Here is a 17451-nt window from a genome sequence, read left to right on the forward strand (position 1 = left end):
GCGCCTACAATGGGCACCTGAGCAGAAGGAAGGAAGGAGCAAGAAAAGAAGGTGGCCTTGTCTGATGAATGGAGAGCACATGGCACCAGGATGCATCCATAGAGGCCACACATCGCAACTTACAGGATCTGCTGCTAACGTCTTGGTGCCGCATACCACAGCACAGCTTCAGAGGTCTATCTACTGGAGTGCAAAAGGGGGACCTATACAATATTAGGTCATAATGTTATATACACGCACATATATCTATACGCATACGATTGCATAAAAGGATTTAGTATTGCATATGTTTTAGGGTCATTGCATAACTCTGTATAACACTATAACGCTACTAATTCTGTTATGATATTGACCAAAATACCCTGCAGAAAGTTGTGAATGATTAAGTGGGGCTTTGAATCAAATCTTTATCACATTTTCACTAAAATGATGTCATAACAGTGAGCGAGTGACAGACACCACCGGCACTGCACGTGTTAATAGCGCAGTTTATATAGATTTCTTCTTAAGGTTCCACAGATACGTAATAGCGACCGGCCCGGTGCGACCGACAACGGCATTACTAGGGGGTAAGCATCTGTACAGTTTCAGGAAGTATTTGGACGGCCAACCCCCTCTCCTTACGGCCAGCCGGGTCGTCCACGGAGGGGTGTGCCTAGACGCAAGCTTTTCGTCTCTATTGTACCCCAGCCAGCCAATACGGATCCTCTGCGGAGCCAGCCCACTCCTCCTTTTGACGTCGCCTCTCCTCTGACTGCAGCCGTTAGGATTTGAACTATTTAAACGGTTTGGGCGGGAGAGGAAGTTGTGTCTGCTGTGGGGAAAAGAAAGGGCTGGGAGATGAGCAGAGGAGGACTCGCAATAACCGGGGGCAGCGGACCCGGGATCGGTGAGTATTATGTTCCCAGTCCATACCCTGTTAACCATTTATGTGCTGAGGCCGTGATCTCTCTTACTAATCCCATATCTGCCCTGGCGGCGATTACCTTCCTCTCAGTAGAGGTGTCTCGAGGCCGGACACCATGTGATTTTCCCCCACCCTTCTTTCGGGATGCATTACTTTGATCTGCCCCACATTGTGTACATTATCTTTAAGAGGGTTTAGTTTAACCCTTTCGCTGCTCGGGCCGTGAGTGTTCTTTTGCTACTATCAGGTTTCCTGTCAGCCGATCATCTAAAACTGGAGAGCAATGTCTCGGGGTAGTAGTTTAGGGTCTATAGTTACCTGCAGTGGTTTGACAAGTGTTTGCGTCTTTCTCCATTGAAAGGTCAGTGAGGTTCTCCTTGATATTGGTGGAGATGGCTGGATCTGCTGATATTCAGATGTATTGCCTGTAGATTGCTCTGTACAGTGTGTGGATGCCTGGCTGCCATTCAGTTCTCATGTCTGTGAATCATTGCTTAAGGCCCGGCTATGGAGAATGCTGTGTAAATAAGTCAGATCTCTGGTGACATTGCTGAAAGGTAACTGTATGTAGTGAAGGCTATCTCTGCCGCTGATTGCAAGTTCTGAGGCTGAAATATTTCTCTTTAATCTCTTGCTTTTCCGTGTAGCGATTCATGGATGGCCCTTTGTGCCGGGAGATTTCTGTTGCTTGACAGGTTGCCGTCTTATGCTTGGGGAAAGCCTCCCTTTGCTGTCCTAGCGATTATCGCCTGCCTCCATTCCATAGAATCTCTATTCTAACTCTGTCGTTCTCCGGCCTTGGCGAACATGCAAGGAATTGGTACACAGCCAGCTTTATTCCGTTTAGATGGTGGCGATCAGCTAATCAGTGTGTCTCGCAGCTGCTATGTTTCTCCTTTTATTTAAATCTAGGTGTTCTCTGGGTACTTGGGGGAAAACCAGCTCTGAGGATTTCTGGTTTTATGGGTTAATCTTGCATTTCAAGCTGGTGAAAACCGTTTATTTGTAGCTTTGTAGCGCTTTATCTAGTCAGCTGACATGACAGCCTCAAGACTCATCCGTTTCCCTGGGTTGGAGTCTTTAGTAGACGATGACCTCTTTTCATTGGGCTGGTGTAGAACAAGATTGCTGGAGCTCAGAGGTCTCTTCAGGTCATCTGAAGAAGAGAACTTTTTATCCCAATACAAGAGTATACAGGGATCTAGCCCCCCCCCCCCCCCCCAGTTACTGTCTTATTGCTGGATTTCTCACTAACATGAAGCTGTCTATTCAACTGATCAACGGGGTGATTGATGTTTAACACTGAGCGTTCTGTAGCGCTGTTAATCTCCTTACTGTGATTCCGTTACAGGCGCCCTCATGGACAACGCGGATTGCCTATCCAACCTGCTGCAGGTATGCACCCGCAAGACAGAAGAGTTTGTGCGCACGCTGGACAGCAAATACATGGTGTGGCTGACCGAGATAGAGGAGGAGGCCAGGAAGATGTTCAGCAGGTGAGTACAGTCTTCTGGGGCTCGCGTATAACCGAGTTCGGGTCGGTGTGCAGGAAGAGTAGCATCCCGCTGGCACGGTTCCGAAGAGATCCAAGCATGGTGGCCTTGCCCAGGCTTAAAGATTATACCTGCGCATTGGTGAGATCATTCAAAATGACTTGGAACTTATCTGAATATTCATCAGTTTAGCTGCTTGCTTAAGGGCCTACAAGATTTATTTTAATGGTCTGTTTTTATATTGTGCAGCCAGTTATCCTAACGTCGCCTTACAACTTTAATTTTCAGTGACTTCAATGCAGAGCCCGAGCTGATGCCAAAGACTCCTTCTCAAAAGAGGCGCAGAAAGAAGAGAATATCCATAGTACCAGATGAAAACCGGGATCCCAATGCACGACGGTTAGTGGCTGCGCTTGATTTGGGGTGATCTCTTCACATTTGGATCTTAAAACCCAGTCTTTCCGCCAAAGTAAACTTCACAGAACTGTGTCCTCTGTCTCGTTGGTATGTGCATTGAGACGGGTTTTCGTAACTTAAAGCAGAATAGAAGGAAACCGTGTGTGTAAAGATGCGTCGATATAGAAATATCTGGCTTACATATTTACATCATAAGTCTTGACGTGATTATGTCACATAAGTGCGGTTCTGATTTGCCAAGAGAACCCGAAGTAACAAGAAATGGTTTCTCTTTCAAAAATAGGCATAAATTAGAATCGCATATAGAAATGTTTTTGGCTAATCTAGTCTGCCCGTTTTTCTTTTCTTACTGTAAAGGCTCAAACCTTATTTAGTCTTGATCTTGTGTAAGATTAGATTGTTTCCAGCTATAGGGCAAAAACAAAAAGGTATGAATGTTTGTGGTACCATAGTTGCCCTCTAAAATATGCGCAGATTTTACCTTTTTAAAAATACAAAAGGATCTTCCTGGTTTATTAGGTTGTGAAGATGATCTTTGAGACTACAAACACTGGAGAATTCTAGTATTAAACGAGCTGTGGATCGTGTGCCTGCTGCTAGTATTCATGGAACTCTTCTTGTTCTTAGCAGGATCTCCAGGAGGAAAAGCAATGCCAGCTGGAGCACTTCTGTGCGCAGGTTATCTATGAAATTCCAGGACAAACCTGGGGACACATCAATTCAGGATATTCATGATCAACCAAAGAGAGTTACCCGAGCAAAGGCCAACTTAGTATGTCCGCCTGTGCCAGAGAAACCAGTAATGGAATCACCAGAGCTGCCTGGCAGTCGTGTCCTGCAGGTCAAGATCACGGCAGATGATCGCAGGAGTGCAGAGCTGCAGCTCACAGAACATATTACCGCAGGCTCTGCCCGGGACGTTGCTGAACCACCTGCACCAGAAATCGCCAAGCCACAGGTAGCAGTAACGACTGAGCAGAGGCCAGCCCCGGTGACTCCTGAAACAAAAAACCGTGGAGTAGGAAAATTAAGGGTCGCAGAGAGCTCCACACCGAAGCGCACGGCAGATCATACAGAAGTCATCGGCGTTGCATCTCCCGAGCCAGTGGCCGCGCCAGTTGATGAACAACCACTGGATCTCCCGGATGCTTGCTCAACTCCCACTGGTTCACGTTCTGACCGCCGTTCAGTGCGTCGCAGCCTCGTTCGTCAGTCCAACAGTCGGCGAGCATCTCTCGTAAGCAAGTATTCTCTGGCTAGCAAGCGTGAAAGCATGACTCGGGAAGCTGTACGCAAATCCATACGCCGTTCAGTGTCCAAGAAGAAAGCTGGAGAGACCTCCTCTTCGTCCAGCATTAGGAGCTGTAAGTGAATTATCTAGCTGTCCATGTTTTATGAGCCACCCCAGCACTCCTGTTAAAGCAGTGGGGGGGGGGGGGGTATTGCCTGACTTCGATGGGGGGTGTTTCTGGATGTTCACATGTGGGGTTGTTTATTTTTAATTAATGTTATTGCCACAGCAGAAAACTGAAGTGTTTGGGTCTTTCTATTTTCAGACCAGAGCTCCATTGAAATAGTAGATGAGGAAGTCACTATTAAAATCAGGTAAAAACTACCTTCATTGATATATTCATTCTTAAATGGCATTCTCCTAGGAGTTGACCTGGAAGGGACCTGTTTATGAATTACCCCTTTGGCTTTGTGTTTATCATAAATTTAATTTCATTTTTTTTTTTTTCTTGCAGGCCAGAAACTGAACAGAGTGCTCCAGCTGAGGAGGTATGAGCAGCGTTTAAGGCCATATCCAATGTGTAATGCGGGTTTTGCTGAGTCTTAAGTAAATGGGGTGGAGAGGCATCTTACATTTATCAAGAAAACTTAAATCTTGTCATGTCGGGGTCCCCAAACTTTTTTTTTTTTTTTTGCGGTTTCCTGTAGTTAAAATTTCCATTTCAGGTCCCTGCTCCAGAGAGTCCACGCCGTTCTCTCCGCTCCCGTGGCTTTAAGAAGATTGCAATCAGTAATTTATCCGAATCTGATCAACCCCAGAGAAGAGTAACACGACAGTCTGTTGCCCTAGAAAAAGGTTGGTTTGGCTTCAAGTAGTAAAACATTTATGGTTGGCTAAATATTGCGTCCTTATGCTCTAAGATGGGCCTGAACAAAGCTTTTGGCTTTTATTTTGCTTTAATGCTCAAATGTTGCCTTTCTATTTAAAAAGGCTACCTACAAAACCTTAATAATCAGAAAAGGCTGCCAACAAGGTTATACTCTACATGCAGCAGTAATATAGGAGATTTGTCTCCAAAGGGGAGGGGGACACTAACACTTGTACTCTGAATTCAACACTACAGGAAAAAATGCTTAAAAACAATTGGGTATCAATTCACATGGTCTTCCTTCTGTAACGGTTTTGTAAGTTGGAGGTTTATTGTACACAAGATGCATAATTCCTGTGACTTGTTTTCCAGAGACTCGTGCAGATGGGAACAATGATGCTCAGATAGGAAGGTAGGTAACAACACTTCTTATGATGTCGGCTGAATTGTGGAAGCTCTTTGTCTGACCGCGTTCCTGCCGCCCCTAGGAGGAAGAGCTACAAGAGAGCTGTAGATGAACTGTCTGAGGATGAGCAGCCCATGGAAATGGAGGTGCAGTCCCCTCCTAGGAAGAAGACTCCATCTCCGCCGTGCCCTCCAAGCAAGGTACAGTTCGATTACCACGAGGCAGATTCCTGCTTTAGTTGTTGACAAAGAATTACGATGGCCAATAAGTATATTTATCTGATATCGTCTCTCTCAAGGTGGTGAAGCCACTTCCACATATGAAGACTTTCTTGCACACCGTGCAGAAGAACCAACTGCTCATGATGACACCAGGATCTATCGGCAGAAGTGTGGTGAAATCCTTCATCAAACGCACCACACCCCTCAAACCAGACCCCAAGGTAAGTGAACGGTGGAAACTGACATAAACTGCGAAGACCCCTGTACAGGGAGGTGGCTAACGGCATGCTATATGTGCCTTTAACTTAGTCATTTAACGCAGATGTATTGATGGGGTAGTATACCTACAAAGGAAACCCAGACTTTCTGGGTGAAGGTGAATTTGCTCAACCTGCCTTGTGCTATTGGTTATACCTTGATTTTTTTTTTTTTTTTTTTTTTTTTTTTCCCCCTCTCTTCCTCCCCTGGTTGTAATCAGGCTGACGTAAGTTGTTTTTTTTTTTTTTTTTGTTTGTTTGTTTTTTGAGACTTGTTTTGGTGTTGCTTTCTGGGTCCTTGGTTGGGAAGGGGGTTACTGAGGTGGGTGCAAGCTTTCCATGAGCACAGCTTCTGGGTGAGAGTCTTCTCACTGGTGTGGTGGGGGTTCTTTTTTTTTTTTGTTTGGTTTTTCTTCCTACAATTTACATCATATTGCAGGAGAAGGAGCGCCAACGTTTAGAAGCCTTGCGCAAGAAAGAAGAGGCTGAACTTCAACGCAAGATGAAAATAGAGGAGGGAAAGAAACGCAAGCAAGAGGAATTGAAGATGTACGTAAACGTTTGGTATATTCTTTCCGGTCACTGGAATCCAGTAGCTAAGTGGACTGAGAGGCCTGAAGTGTTGCTCCTCTGATCTTATATAATTCTCTTGTAGGCGTAGAGAAGAGAGACTGCGTAAAGTTTTGCAGGCACGTGAAAGAGTGGAGCAGTTGGAGGAGGAGAAAAAGAAGAAAATAGAACAGAAATTTGCGCAGAATGATGAAAAAAATGAAAAGGTGAGGGGTTAAATACTAATTAAGTGAAATGCTTGAAGCATTTATGGCTCTTTGCTGCTGTAGCATAGACTGTGCAGGTGGAGGTGATGGCAAAATTCCCACCCCCTTGTGTTTTTCACGCACTGAGTATTCTGTGTTGCTACAGGTTAAAGAGGATCGTATGGCAGAAGAGAAGGCCAGGAAGAAGTTCACAGCAAAAAAACAGGAGGACTTTGAGAACCGACGTAGGCAGGAGGAAGATATGCGAAAGGTCAAAGTCAGACAGATGGTAAGGGTTGTTCCTTGCCCCCTGCGTCCAGCCTAGAGGGTCATTTGTACTGATTTTTAATTCTCAATTTGCCTTCACATCTCTAGGAGGAAGAGGAACGCAAACACCAAGAGCTAATGCAGAAGAAACGAGAAGAGGAGGAACAGGAGAGGCAGCGGAAGATGGCTGAGGCAAGGAGACTGGCTGAGCAAGAGAAGCAACTGGCTGCTGAAAAGGAGAGGTGAGAGTTCCTAATCTGCTTGGCCATTCTGGACCGCTGTCTAAAAGCACACTCGTTACCTAAACACCTTCTGTGCATATGGTTTTAGGGAGAAGGAACGTATAGAAAAACAAAAGGCTCTTCAGCTGCAGAAGGAGTTGGAACTAGCCGCACAGGAGAAACTGCGCCGAGAGGCTGAGGAGCGTAAGAAGAAAGTAAGGACGTGACATTTGGTAGTCTGAGTTGCTTTAGGTCTCGACGACCAAATTAATAAAGCTGTACTTAAGGAAGTGTCCTGTGTTTCTGTTCAGGAGCTGCAGGAACGTTTGGAGCAAGAGCGCCTGGAAAGACTGCATAAAGAGCAGGAGGCCAAGAGACTGCGCGAGGAGCAGGAGAAGAAAGCGAAGGAGCAGCACGCTGCCGCCAATGCTCCTGCCCTGAATGTCACTGTAGATATTGCGGTAAGACTGCAGCAATAATTATATAAGGATTAGCCTGCTTGAGTGGACAAGTGGCCTTCTATTCCAGGCCCATGTGTCTATATATTAAATGCTTACCCATTTTATAGGGCACCAACACATGTCTTGCTCGGTGTATAAAGTTAAGAGGCCTGCATCCTGTCTGTAACTGTGTAGGTTATTGTATTAAAAATTATGGCTCCCAAATCATACGGGCATGTACCGTCCAATGCACAGCCTCTACACTGGTCTCATAACACTTAATCCATATAGTCTACCTTGATGTTTGGTTTAGGAAATTATTCCCCTCCTTGCAATTTATCTTCTCCCTCTTCAGAACTCTCCAGCCTGTGAATCGTATGAGATGACGCCCAAGGGCTACAAAGCACACTCTCTTAAAGTCAATCCAGAGGACTACGGGATGGACTTGAACAGTGACGACTCCACGGATGATGAGAGTCAGCCTCGCAAACCCATCCCTGCCTGGGCCACTGGTAAGTGCCTTATAACAATGTCCTACTGTCAATTTCACATCTGTTCACTCTACATACAGGTGCAGTAATTTTATCCGTGTATTTATCTGTTCTGTGGCTATTCTTTCAGCTGTTGTAACTTACTGTAATTGTAGAACAAGGTATTGGTAGATACCCAGCTGGATTATTAATGCAAATTTGTTCTGTTACAGGAAATCAGTTGTCGCAAGCAATCAGTCATCAGTACTATAATCCCATTGATGTGGACCGTTTGTATGGCACAATTGAAAGCCCAAAACTAGAGGACATGTTTTATAAGAATAAACCTCGCTACTTCAAACGCACCAGCTCCGCTGTATGGCACTCTCCCCCCATGCACAGCAGCAGACAGCAGCTCGCTGTGGGCTATGGGCTTAAGAAGTACTGAGATGGGGTGAATGTGGACTTGCTCGTTTTCAGACTGCTGCACGCTGCTCACCCTGTATCCAGGCTATTTAAATGTCCTGTCTTTTTTTTATGTGTTAATTGGCTGTATTCTCTATTTGTATTGTCAATACATTTTTAAAAAAACTAAATAAAGGTTGTATAAGGGATAGTGGAATTTATGCATTCTAGAACGGCTGCCTGGGTCAGATGCTGGGAATCCTACCACCCAACAGACAGTCGGGATCGCTGTTTTTGACTTTGGTACTATGGCACGTACCGGTGACCAGCGTCCTGTAAGGAGGTAATTGAAATGTATTTTGAGATGATAGAGGTTCCTTGTTACTCCTTGTGTTAACTTTTTGGTGATCAAAGCAGTGTTTTTCATTTCTAAATGTACATAACTGGTGTAAGTATGGAAAGAATCTGTCTTCCTGTGATGCTGATTCATATTGAAACCTTTTTTTTTTTTTTATAGACAAACTGAATCCTTTAGCGGGAGAGATTTCTATCCTTCATGGCAATAAAAGTCCATGTCCTACCGGTAGTTTTTTAACTTCATGTTGTATTATATTCTTTATTAAAAAGTGTAACTTTTTCCCTGAGACCCTGTGTATTTATCTTAATGCTCGGTGCAGAACCCCCTGACTTTAATAGGAATCTGCCGATAACATTTACTTAAATTTGTCTTCTACTAAACAGCCGGTATATGAAATGTTCAGCGTCTGATCGGATATTGATTAGATGCTTACCGCTATAGCCGCCTGCTACTACTTCCGGTTTGGGTGCATGTTTTTTTTTTTTTTGTTTTTTTTTCTAGTCCCAAGCCAGCAATGGTTGCTGAGTTACTCCTTGCAGCTTATAGTGCATTTTATTTAGTTTTTTTTTATAAGTTCAGATGCTGCTAGAATGAGATTGTAGATCATCTGTCACACACAACAGTTTGGTGTACCCCCAGCAAATCGTAGTTAAAGTAACCTACCTGGAGTGTAAATATTGGGGATTTGGTTGCATTATATGGCCATCTATTTCATATTTTACCTAAATATACACTGCCTGTAGGAATGAAGATAGAAATTTCCCCACAGCAAGATCTAATTTTAAATTTATCAATGGAGGCTACACCCATGTTAGTGGCTAGATGATGACATTTTATATTTTATTAAAATTGTGTGTCATCGTAGCTTTAGTTAGCTGGTCAGTAGGATGAGGGATGTATGCTGCCTGGTATCCCCTCGTGTATTGAAGCATCGTTTTGTAGGCAGGTTCTTGCAAGGAGCAGACTGTGTGTGTGTGTGTATAATATATATATATATATATATATATATTTCTCCATTAAGTTGCTGTCTTGTAGTTGCGAGGAGTATATGTTGCTAGAAAAAAAGATTTTTTTATTTTTTTTTTTTTTCCCCTCCTATCACACATAATGCAGCATGTAATATAAATGATTGAACATGCGTTTTGTAACAATTCTATGGCTGCCCCCTCGGAGGATGGATTGCAGCCATGATCGGTGGCGGGGCTGCTGCTGGCCGTCTGTAGAACCAAGTGGACCAGAAACGGCCAAGTGGAGATATTACTTGAGGAGCTGTTCAGTGCACATTGCCCTTGGCAATAAACTATCCATTTGTCTCATAATATATATATATAATTTTTTTTTTTGTTACATATGTAGCTTAGAAAGAGAGCTCCTCTTGTCATAGATACAATTTAACCCCTTAAGGACAAAGGGCACTCCCTAAACCCATTGAAAACAATGCATTTTGAGCCTGTACATGTACAGACTTTGTCATTACGGGGTTAAATTTGTGTTATAGAACTAAAGGAGAGGAGGAAATGATGTTGGTAAAACACTTTACGCAAGTTGAAAATATTTATAATAATAAAAAAATGACCGTGTATTGTCCGCTGAGAGTCTTGATACAGAATACACATTCCTATTTGTGGCATTTAAACTATTTTATGTTTTTACTTGACTGAGGTCTTCAAGGTTTTGGGTGGTTGGGAAGTTTAGGTGCTAATACAAAGTGTGTGTATGTATATATATATATATATATATATATATATATTCCTTTGTAAGGATTTTGTACTTATGGGCATTAAAACACCTTCACCAAAGCCTTTGTAAGCGTGAGTAATGGTAAGCTTCCAAGACCAGCTAATGAACTGTGAACAGTGATCTCGGGGAAGAGGTGAACAGGCTTGTTAGAAGATACTAATGATCCTTTTTATGGCCAGATGTTATAACAAGAAGCAAATAACTTCCAGTGATAACCGGTCAGTATAGCCGACCAGTCTGCTTTTTACAGTCTTAAGTGTGAAATTGCTTGAGAAAAGAGCAGCTGATCCATATACCCTGTCCGGCCGTGTCATAAGGTTGAGGGGTAATATATAACAAGAAATTCTGGTGAAAAGTTAATATTGCCGTAGCAGGACATTTCCAAAATGGAAATCAGAACTGCCATCGGTGAATGATGGGTCGGAACAAAAAAAAAAACATTTAGAACATGCAATGAACATAATTGCATCAGAGGATGACACGCTTTAAGTTCACGTTGTGTTTATTGTAGATTGGGTTTGGGGCTCTTGCATCTGTGTTTGAAGTTTTCCCAAAGCGTCCCATGCTGTTTATTTCTACTGCAGAGAAAAGGCCAAAAATCAGAAAAAAAAAAAAAAAGCCAAACTAAATCTGACTTCATGCTGCTAGACGGATCTTTGTCTATGTTGAGCCTACCGAATTGGGACTTGTTTATAAGCCAGGTATATGGCCTTCGTTATTTACAGAGAAGCCACTGTGAATCTGTCCTTGTATTCCTCCACGCGTCCAGCCTTCGCGGTCTTTCCCTGTGGATGTTGGGTCACAGAACCTAGAGTAAAGGAGAGCGAGTAGTGCCAGCATTAATGTTTTGGGGTTTTTATAAGATAAAATGAAGGTTCGTGTAGGCTTCAGCTAGATCATAGTTTGTCCCTATTGTTAAAAAGAAAAACAAACAGTTGGTAGTACAATATCAGTTGGTAAGTAGGGTTACAGTAGGGATATTCTACTGATCTTTCCCATTGAGAATGTACAATTTGGCACCTGTGGTTGTAGTTGGTCAAGTATTGCTCCGGTGACTGTATCCCTGGATTTACATGCACCTTGTTATTTAGACTGAATCCAGACAGTTCCTGTAGTAAACAAAATAAATAAAATACTTTTATACCATCCATCTACCATCAAAACTGTGTCAATGACCACCGACGCTCCAATCAATAACTAGACAGGCATGAAGGTAAACCACATCCTAAAATTAAAAGAAAGTGAACGCCTCATAACGCACAGGTAAACGTTCCGAGATTCACAACTTTTAAAGAATAAACTCTCTCTGTGATATAGCTAATCTATAATAAAACAGGCAAATCTTCACCATAAGCGCCTAGCATGCTCTTAAGGTTCAAAAATGTTTATTTTCATACAAATATGTCTGCCGGTTTCTAAAATGACCAAGCACTTTCAATTAAATTTGCATTATTAAAATTAATTTTTTCATGTATTTTGACATTTATTACAGATATTTAAAAAGACTAACCTTGGTACCAAAAGATACTCTTCCCAAAAGGTCTTGCTTTTGCTTTCTGCTGTCAAACGGCAACGAGTCATCAAAAGAAGCCTGTGTATAATTAACAGAGATAACGAAGGTAAACTGTGGTACGAAGAACTCGGAAAGTAACAGTGACACGATATAAAACGAAGGCAACGTGGGAGCTGTCGTTGAAAGAAGGTCAACAAGGAAAAGGGACTAAAGCAAACAAAGGAGTCTCACTGTGATATTGAGCGCTTTATCGGTCTCTCTGGAGAAGCCGCTGATTCGATCGGAGTTCTTTGCCAAAACAGGTAGTGGTTCCCTTCCCTAAAAGAGAGAAGTTTGAGATGCCACCTTAAGTATGTCATCTACAGCCCATGAGATCTTCCCTCGTTACGCTCTGAGCTGTATTCCCTAAGCCAAGAGTTGGCAGGAGAGCTTGGAATATCTTGGACGTAATGAACAGTCTATTCTTAATGAGTTCTCCTGCATGAGAAGCTGTATAGATAAATCAATGAGATGACTCTAGAAATCTTCCCGCATTAACACCAGAAGAAGCTCGGTGGAGTTGGTTCCTTCATAACACAGTTTTATCAAGGAGGTTAAATGATCTGCTTTTCCTTCGAGTTCCCAGTTACTGAATGCACTCCAACCTCCCCTAAGGAGGTTGTGATATTTTCTGTATGGAAAGTTGGGTAATTGACCATATTTCTTATCTATTAAAAGAGAGGTATGGTACAACATATGAGTGCTTTCTAAATAAAGAAGAATTACATGAAGGCTTATTTGTCGCCTGATGACACATTACTAAAGAATATGCATGCTAATTTCCATTGTTATATTTCCATTCCAGCGGCTTCCTGATCTTCTCCCGCTATTTAAATAACTCGCCACTCATTAACTGCATGCGAACCTCAGTGTCTCCGAAAGCTAAATGCCAAAACCTAGCATAAATACTCTTGAATGCAGATTGTCAGACCTGCAGAGTTGTTGTTGGTAGAAAATCAGTCTTGGTAATGCTGTGTCCCATCCATCGGTGGAAGCCTCTCTATTGCATAGATAAAGAGAATGATGTGTTGGTCAATGGAGGTGCCCATTGGTAAAAGGCAAAGGAATGGGCAATAAGCATTTTTAACAGTATGGATCTCAAGATACTATATCACTGTATCTTGATCATCTTGGGCTGTTGAGGTAGGATACCTCAAATATGATGCAAAGTGTGGAGGTAACTAAGGTCAAGGTTTGAAGGGTCTACAGTGCCCTACTCAACAGCTCCCTCTCATTCCCCAACTTTTATGTTGAGATGGTGGAGTGTGAGTCTGATCAGGGCTTGAAAATGGACCCAGATTTGGAGATTAGAGTAGCATGATATATGTCAATTTAATAGATGATTTATGCGGAGAGAAAATTTCTTACCGGAGCCCGATACTGTGTGTGTGGGTCAAAGGTTATCGGTTCCATGTTTGATTCTTCTGTATAGCCAGTGTTCTCAGCGATTTTAGAAACAACATCTTGACGCCCTATGAAAGGGAATAAAGAATTTTAACTTTTGCTATTTTTTACCTACTAACTAATAAAACTAATAAATAATTTAATGGTAATCCCATCATTTAGAGAAAATTGAAGTCTACATTTGGTAACAACAGTGAACACCTCAAACAACAAAATTATTCTGGAAATGCTGAGCTTTTTTATTTTGTATTATCCGTTCCATAATAAGGGGATCCGTCGTTGCCCCGCTGATCTTCGTTCCTGTGACCTCACCTGTTTGGTGGGGTTGCCGTGTTGTATATCGGGTTTTGTATTCTGTTGACATGAATGATGGACCCTGTGACAATAATTAAAAACATATTCAGAGCAGTATAGACTAATCTCATGTGACATTAAGCCATGGTAGCCTCAAGACGCTTAGGAAGGAGAAAGCTGGAAGTCAGGGTAACTCACATGACGGAGGTTCTCATATCCAGGAGAGGCCTTTCCTTGGTGCTCGTGCAGTAAAGGTTGATGTCGAGGAAGAAGCCCGGGAATGACTGCTGCTCCGTGATCTCTTGTGTCAAAGTGCACAGACTTCACCTGTACAATGAGTCAACACAACAATATTGGATCCTCCATAGTAAAAAATATCTTTAGTTCAATGCCACATTATGGTTCAAATAAGAGCTAATAATGAGTGTATGAGGGGATCCCGGTGTTCTACAGCCCTGAAATAATGTGTATAGAACCAGCAGAAAATTGTCTTATAAATGAATTTATTAATTATTCTTCTAAATGCCTACCAACAGGCCAAGAGATCTTATAAAAAGTCTGGGTAAAGCCTGAGACACATCTCTACTCTCTTCGCCCTCCCAACTTAAAATGTCCCTCTGTAGCTGTTTGAAATGTTGGAAGAAGTGACGTTGTTTTATGTATGAACTCTTGACAATATCCCCTTTGAATTCCCTGCCCTATAGACTCACGCTTCTGGATTTGGGGCAGGTAGCAACGTTGCTTCTAACATATCCACTCTTTGGGGGGTGCAAAGCGTGCGGCAGCGCTTCAGATCCTGTAGGAGGCTCATAAGGACTATAATCTCTGTTGGTGATGGATGTGTAATTATTCCTTAGAATAAGCCTGCGGGAGACGAGAGGTCAGCCAGTGAAAGATCTGGTGCACAGGCAACATTAAAGAAGGTCCATAGGAAAAGATTATGGAAAAAGCATGTCAATTGTTATCCATTATTCTATATTATACAGGGAAGATACCAAAGGATAGCATCCATGTAAATTATTACCAATAGAATGTACAGAAATATTTCCTTGGTTCAAACCTTACCCTAGGCTTGGGTTGTCCTTCCTGTCCAGGTTGGGTGAGTAATAGACAGCCGGCCGCATGTTTGATTGGTACCCTGTGCTCCTGGGGACAAGCAGGCCAGGGTGGGAAGCACCACCGGGTACGAACTGTGAGGACCCTGCATGAGATCAGGTAAGAATCGTCATAAGGAAATATACTCGTAGGTGGAGACGAAAGGTTCTGCTTATGAGAGAGAATCAAAAAATTCTATTTAACTTAATAGATCAAAATCAGATTGCAGAAAACTATAGATATTTTATGAAGGCGCATACAATAAACCAGAATACTGCTTAAGGGCCAATAAATAGTCTTTGATCAGTTCCTTCATAAAAGTGATTCTGTTACTATGGTGACACAAGTCACTTTGCATTGTCTTCAATTTATATCACAATCTACGGTAAGTCCTTTCTCACTTCCATTGTTTTTTCACTCACGCCATATTCTCTCTCACCATAAGAGCTGTTATAACTGGTGCAGTAGAAGTTCAGAACATCGCAACTTCCACCCAAACTGCTTCTGACCTGCGGTGACACCCCACCAAGGGGAACGCGTCTCATTGTCATAGATCAGAATACTGTAGATCAGTACAGCTGCTCAGGAACACTACTTCTTCTTCAGCCGATGGTAACATGGGTTCCCTGGATACAGTATCCATGGTGATAAAAACACTGTATACAAAGCCTTTCTTCCCAAGGTTACGATTCTGTATACAGTCAGTGCATTAACATGTAGAATAAATGACCTATCAAATACCTAGTAACATTCTAGATTTTATTGGCTACTATTATTTGATGCATGTGACAACCCTGGGTTAAAAAGTGCCATTTTAATAATCAGTGGTTGTGATTCCTATATATATATATATATATATGTGTGTGTGATTGTTTTATGTGCCTTTGTTCTCCCTCATGTGCCGCCCCTGTCCATGTTCCACATGTCCTGCCCACAGACTTTAACCCTTCATATCCCAGAGGCCATTGACCACACCAGCGCACCCTTTTCCCGCTATTAACCCACAGGTTAACGATTCGGCGAAGGAGCCTCCCTCGGATTCCCGGTCTCTGGGGACTTTCGGGAGAGCGGAGGACGACCTGCTGTCTCGCGGTCCGTCCCGGGGAAACTTTGAACTGTTGTGGCTCGGGGTCCCTTCGCCCAATTGTGTCGCTTTTTGGAAAGGATATCCATCGACACCCCCAGGTCGCCGCCGCTCTTTCGGGATCACCCAGAGAATGACGGCTAAACTGATACGGACATTGTGGGGCTTGGTGCCATAAGAGTGGCGCCGGACTGCCTGGGCAGGGCGGGGATATGGGGATGTGATTTATATTTTTACTTTTTATAAGTAAAAATATAAATAAAAGACAATAGTAATAAATGATGTAGTGGAATAATGACAAATTTTACTCTTTTCTGAAATAATCATTTTTGTGAACTTACCTTTTCCTATTAATTAGGGGATAACGTCTATTCTGTGCTAAAGCTGATGGATTCAGAGAGTGACTGGGCTCAGCTGCAGATTACATTTTAAGGCACTTCAGCAAGAGTCTCTTCTGAGAAGGGGCATGTTAGTCCCTGGATATTATATAGTTAATACAGCGGGATAAAGCCTTAGCGAATAAAGCCCAGAATGTGGAATATTATACTAGGATACCATGAAATCCATCAAGGCGGGCTGTAGCATTCACACCAAGCCTGTACTTTTACTATCAATTAAAGCCCTTCCAAAACTGCTAGATCCAGTTGTATGAGGCTTTTGAGTTGTGGCGCAACCTTTTTGAGACAACCCCAAAGATATGTTATGCTCCAGGAGGTCTGCCTTACCCTATGTAAAGATAACAAATTATATATATACACACACCGATCAGCCATAACATTATGACCACCTGCTAGACCTCTGAAGGTTTTCTGCGATATCTGGCAAAGACGTTAGCAGCAGATCGTTTGAGTCCTGTAAGTTAAGTGGTGAGGCCTCCATGGATCGGACTTGTTTGTCCAGCACATCCCACAGATGTTCGATTGGATTGAGATTTCTAACACATGAACTTTGTGGATGAAATGTTCACTCGCTGCCTAATATATCCCCCCCACTGACAGGAGCCACGATAGCAAGATTATCATGCTTATTCACTTCACCTGTCAGTGCTCATAATATTATGGCTTATCGGATAACCAAACTATATCCTGGGGCCTTTTTCTTCACTAATTATGAATTTCGTGATGGCTCTTGTACAGCCTACATGTATACAAACCCCAGCTGTGTGAAATGCTGAGATATACATGGCCAGAAATAAGTGAGGCACCTTGTTTGAAAATCACATAGTCACACATATTTATATTAGATTTTATTTTAAGGGTCTCAGAAAAAATGAGACCATTGAGAAGAAAACACAAGATCAATGAAGTTCATGTAAACAACCCCATGGCAAACAGTATATTTTTACAAACTGGGGTATCGGGAGATAAGAAAGGAGATAAAATACACAGTTGGGTTATTTGTTGGGGGTTGAGAGATAATTCTATAAGTACACATAACCCTTTGTAGTTTCTTTGACCTCATAGTAATCACAACTACATTCCATTCGCTGTATATATAAGTGGATGTTAGGCGACTACACGCTTCTGCCTGTCAATTCTGATTTCACATTAGACAGACTGCCCTGGA

The 17451-nt window shown here is 42.5% G+C and overlaps 1 protein-coding gene across 1 annotated transcript; it reads left to right on the forward strand.

The window, feature by feature from the left end:
* Positions 1-2266: 2266 nt before the first annotated feature.
* Positions 2267-8401, forward strand: INCENP (inner centromere protein). Its single transcript, XM_089503236.1, has 17 exons — positions 2267-2403; positions 2689-2799; positions 3448-4181; positions 4374-4422; positions 4563-4596; positions 4774-4903; positions 5289-5328; positions 5372-5522; positions 5621-5764; positions 6240-6349; positions 6456-6583; positions 6729-6844; positions 6931-7064; positions 7153-7258; positions 7355-7504; positions 7839-7995; positions 8187-8401. The coding sequence occupies exons 1-17, from the start codon at positions 2267-2269 to the stop codon at positions 8399-8401; spliced, it is 2646 nt and encodes an 881-aa protein (XP_089359362.1).
* Positions 8402-17451: the final 9050 nt, after the last annotated feature.

This window comes from Sceloporus occidentalis, unplaced genomic scaffold (assembly GCF_023333645.1).
Source record: "Sceloporus occidentalis isolate IW3139 unplaced genomic scaffold, rSceOcc1.0.p SCAF_223, whole genome shotgun sequence".
NCBI classification, from domain to species: domain Eukaryota; kingdom Metazoa; phylum Chordata; class Lepidosauria; order Squamata; family Phrynosomatidae; genus Sceloporus; species Sceloporus occidentalis.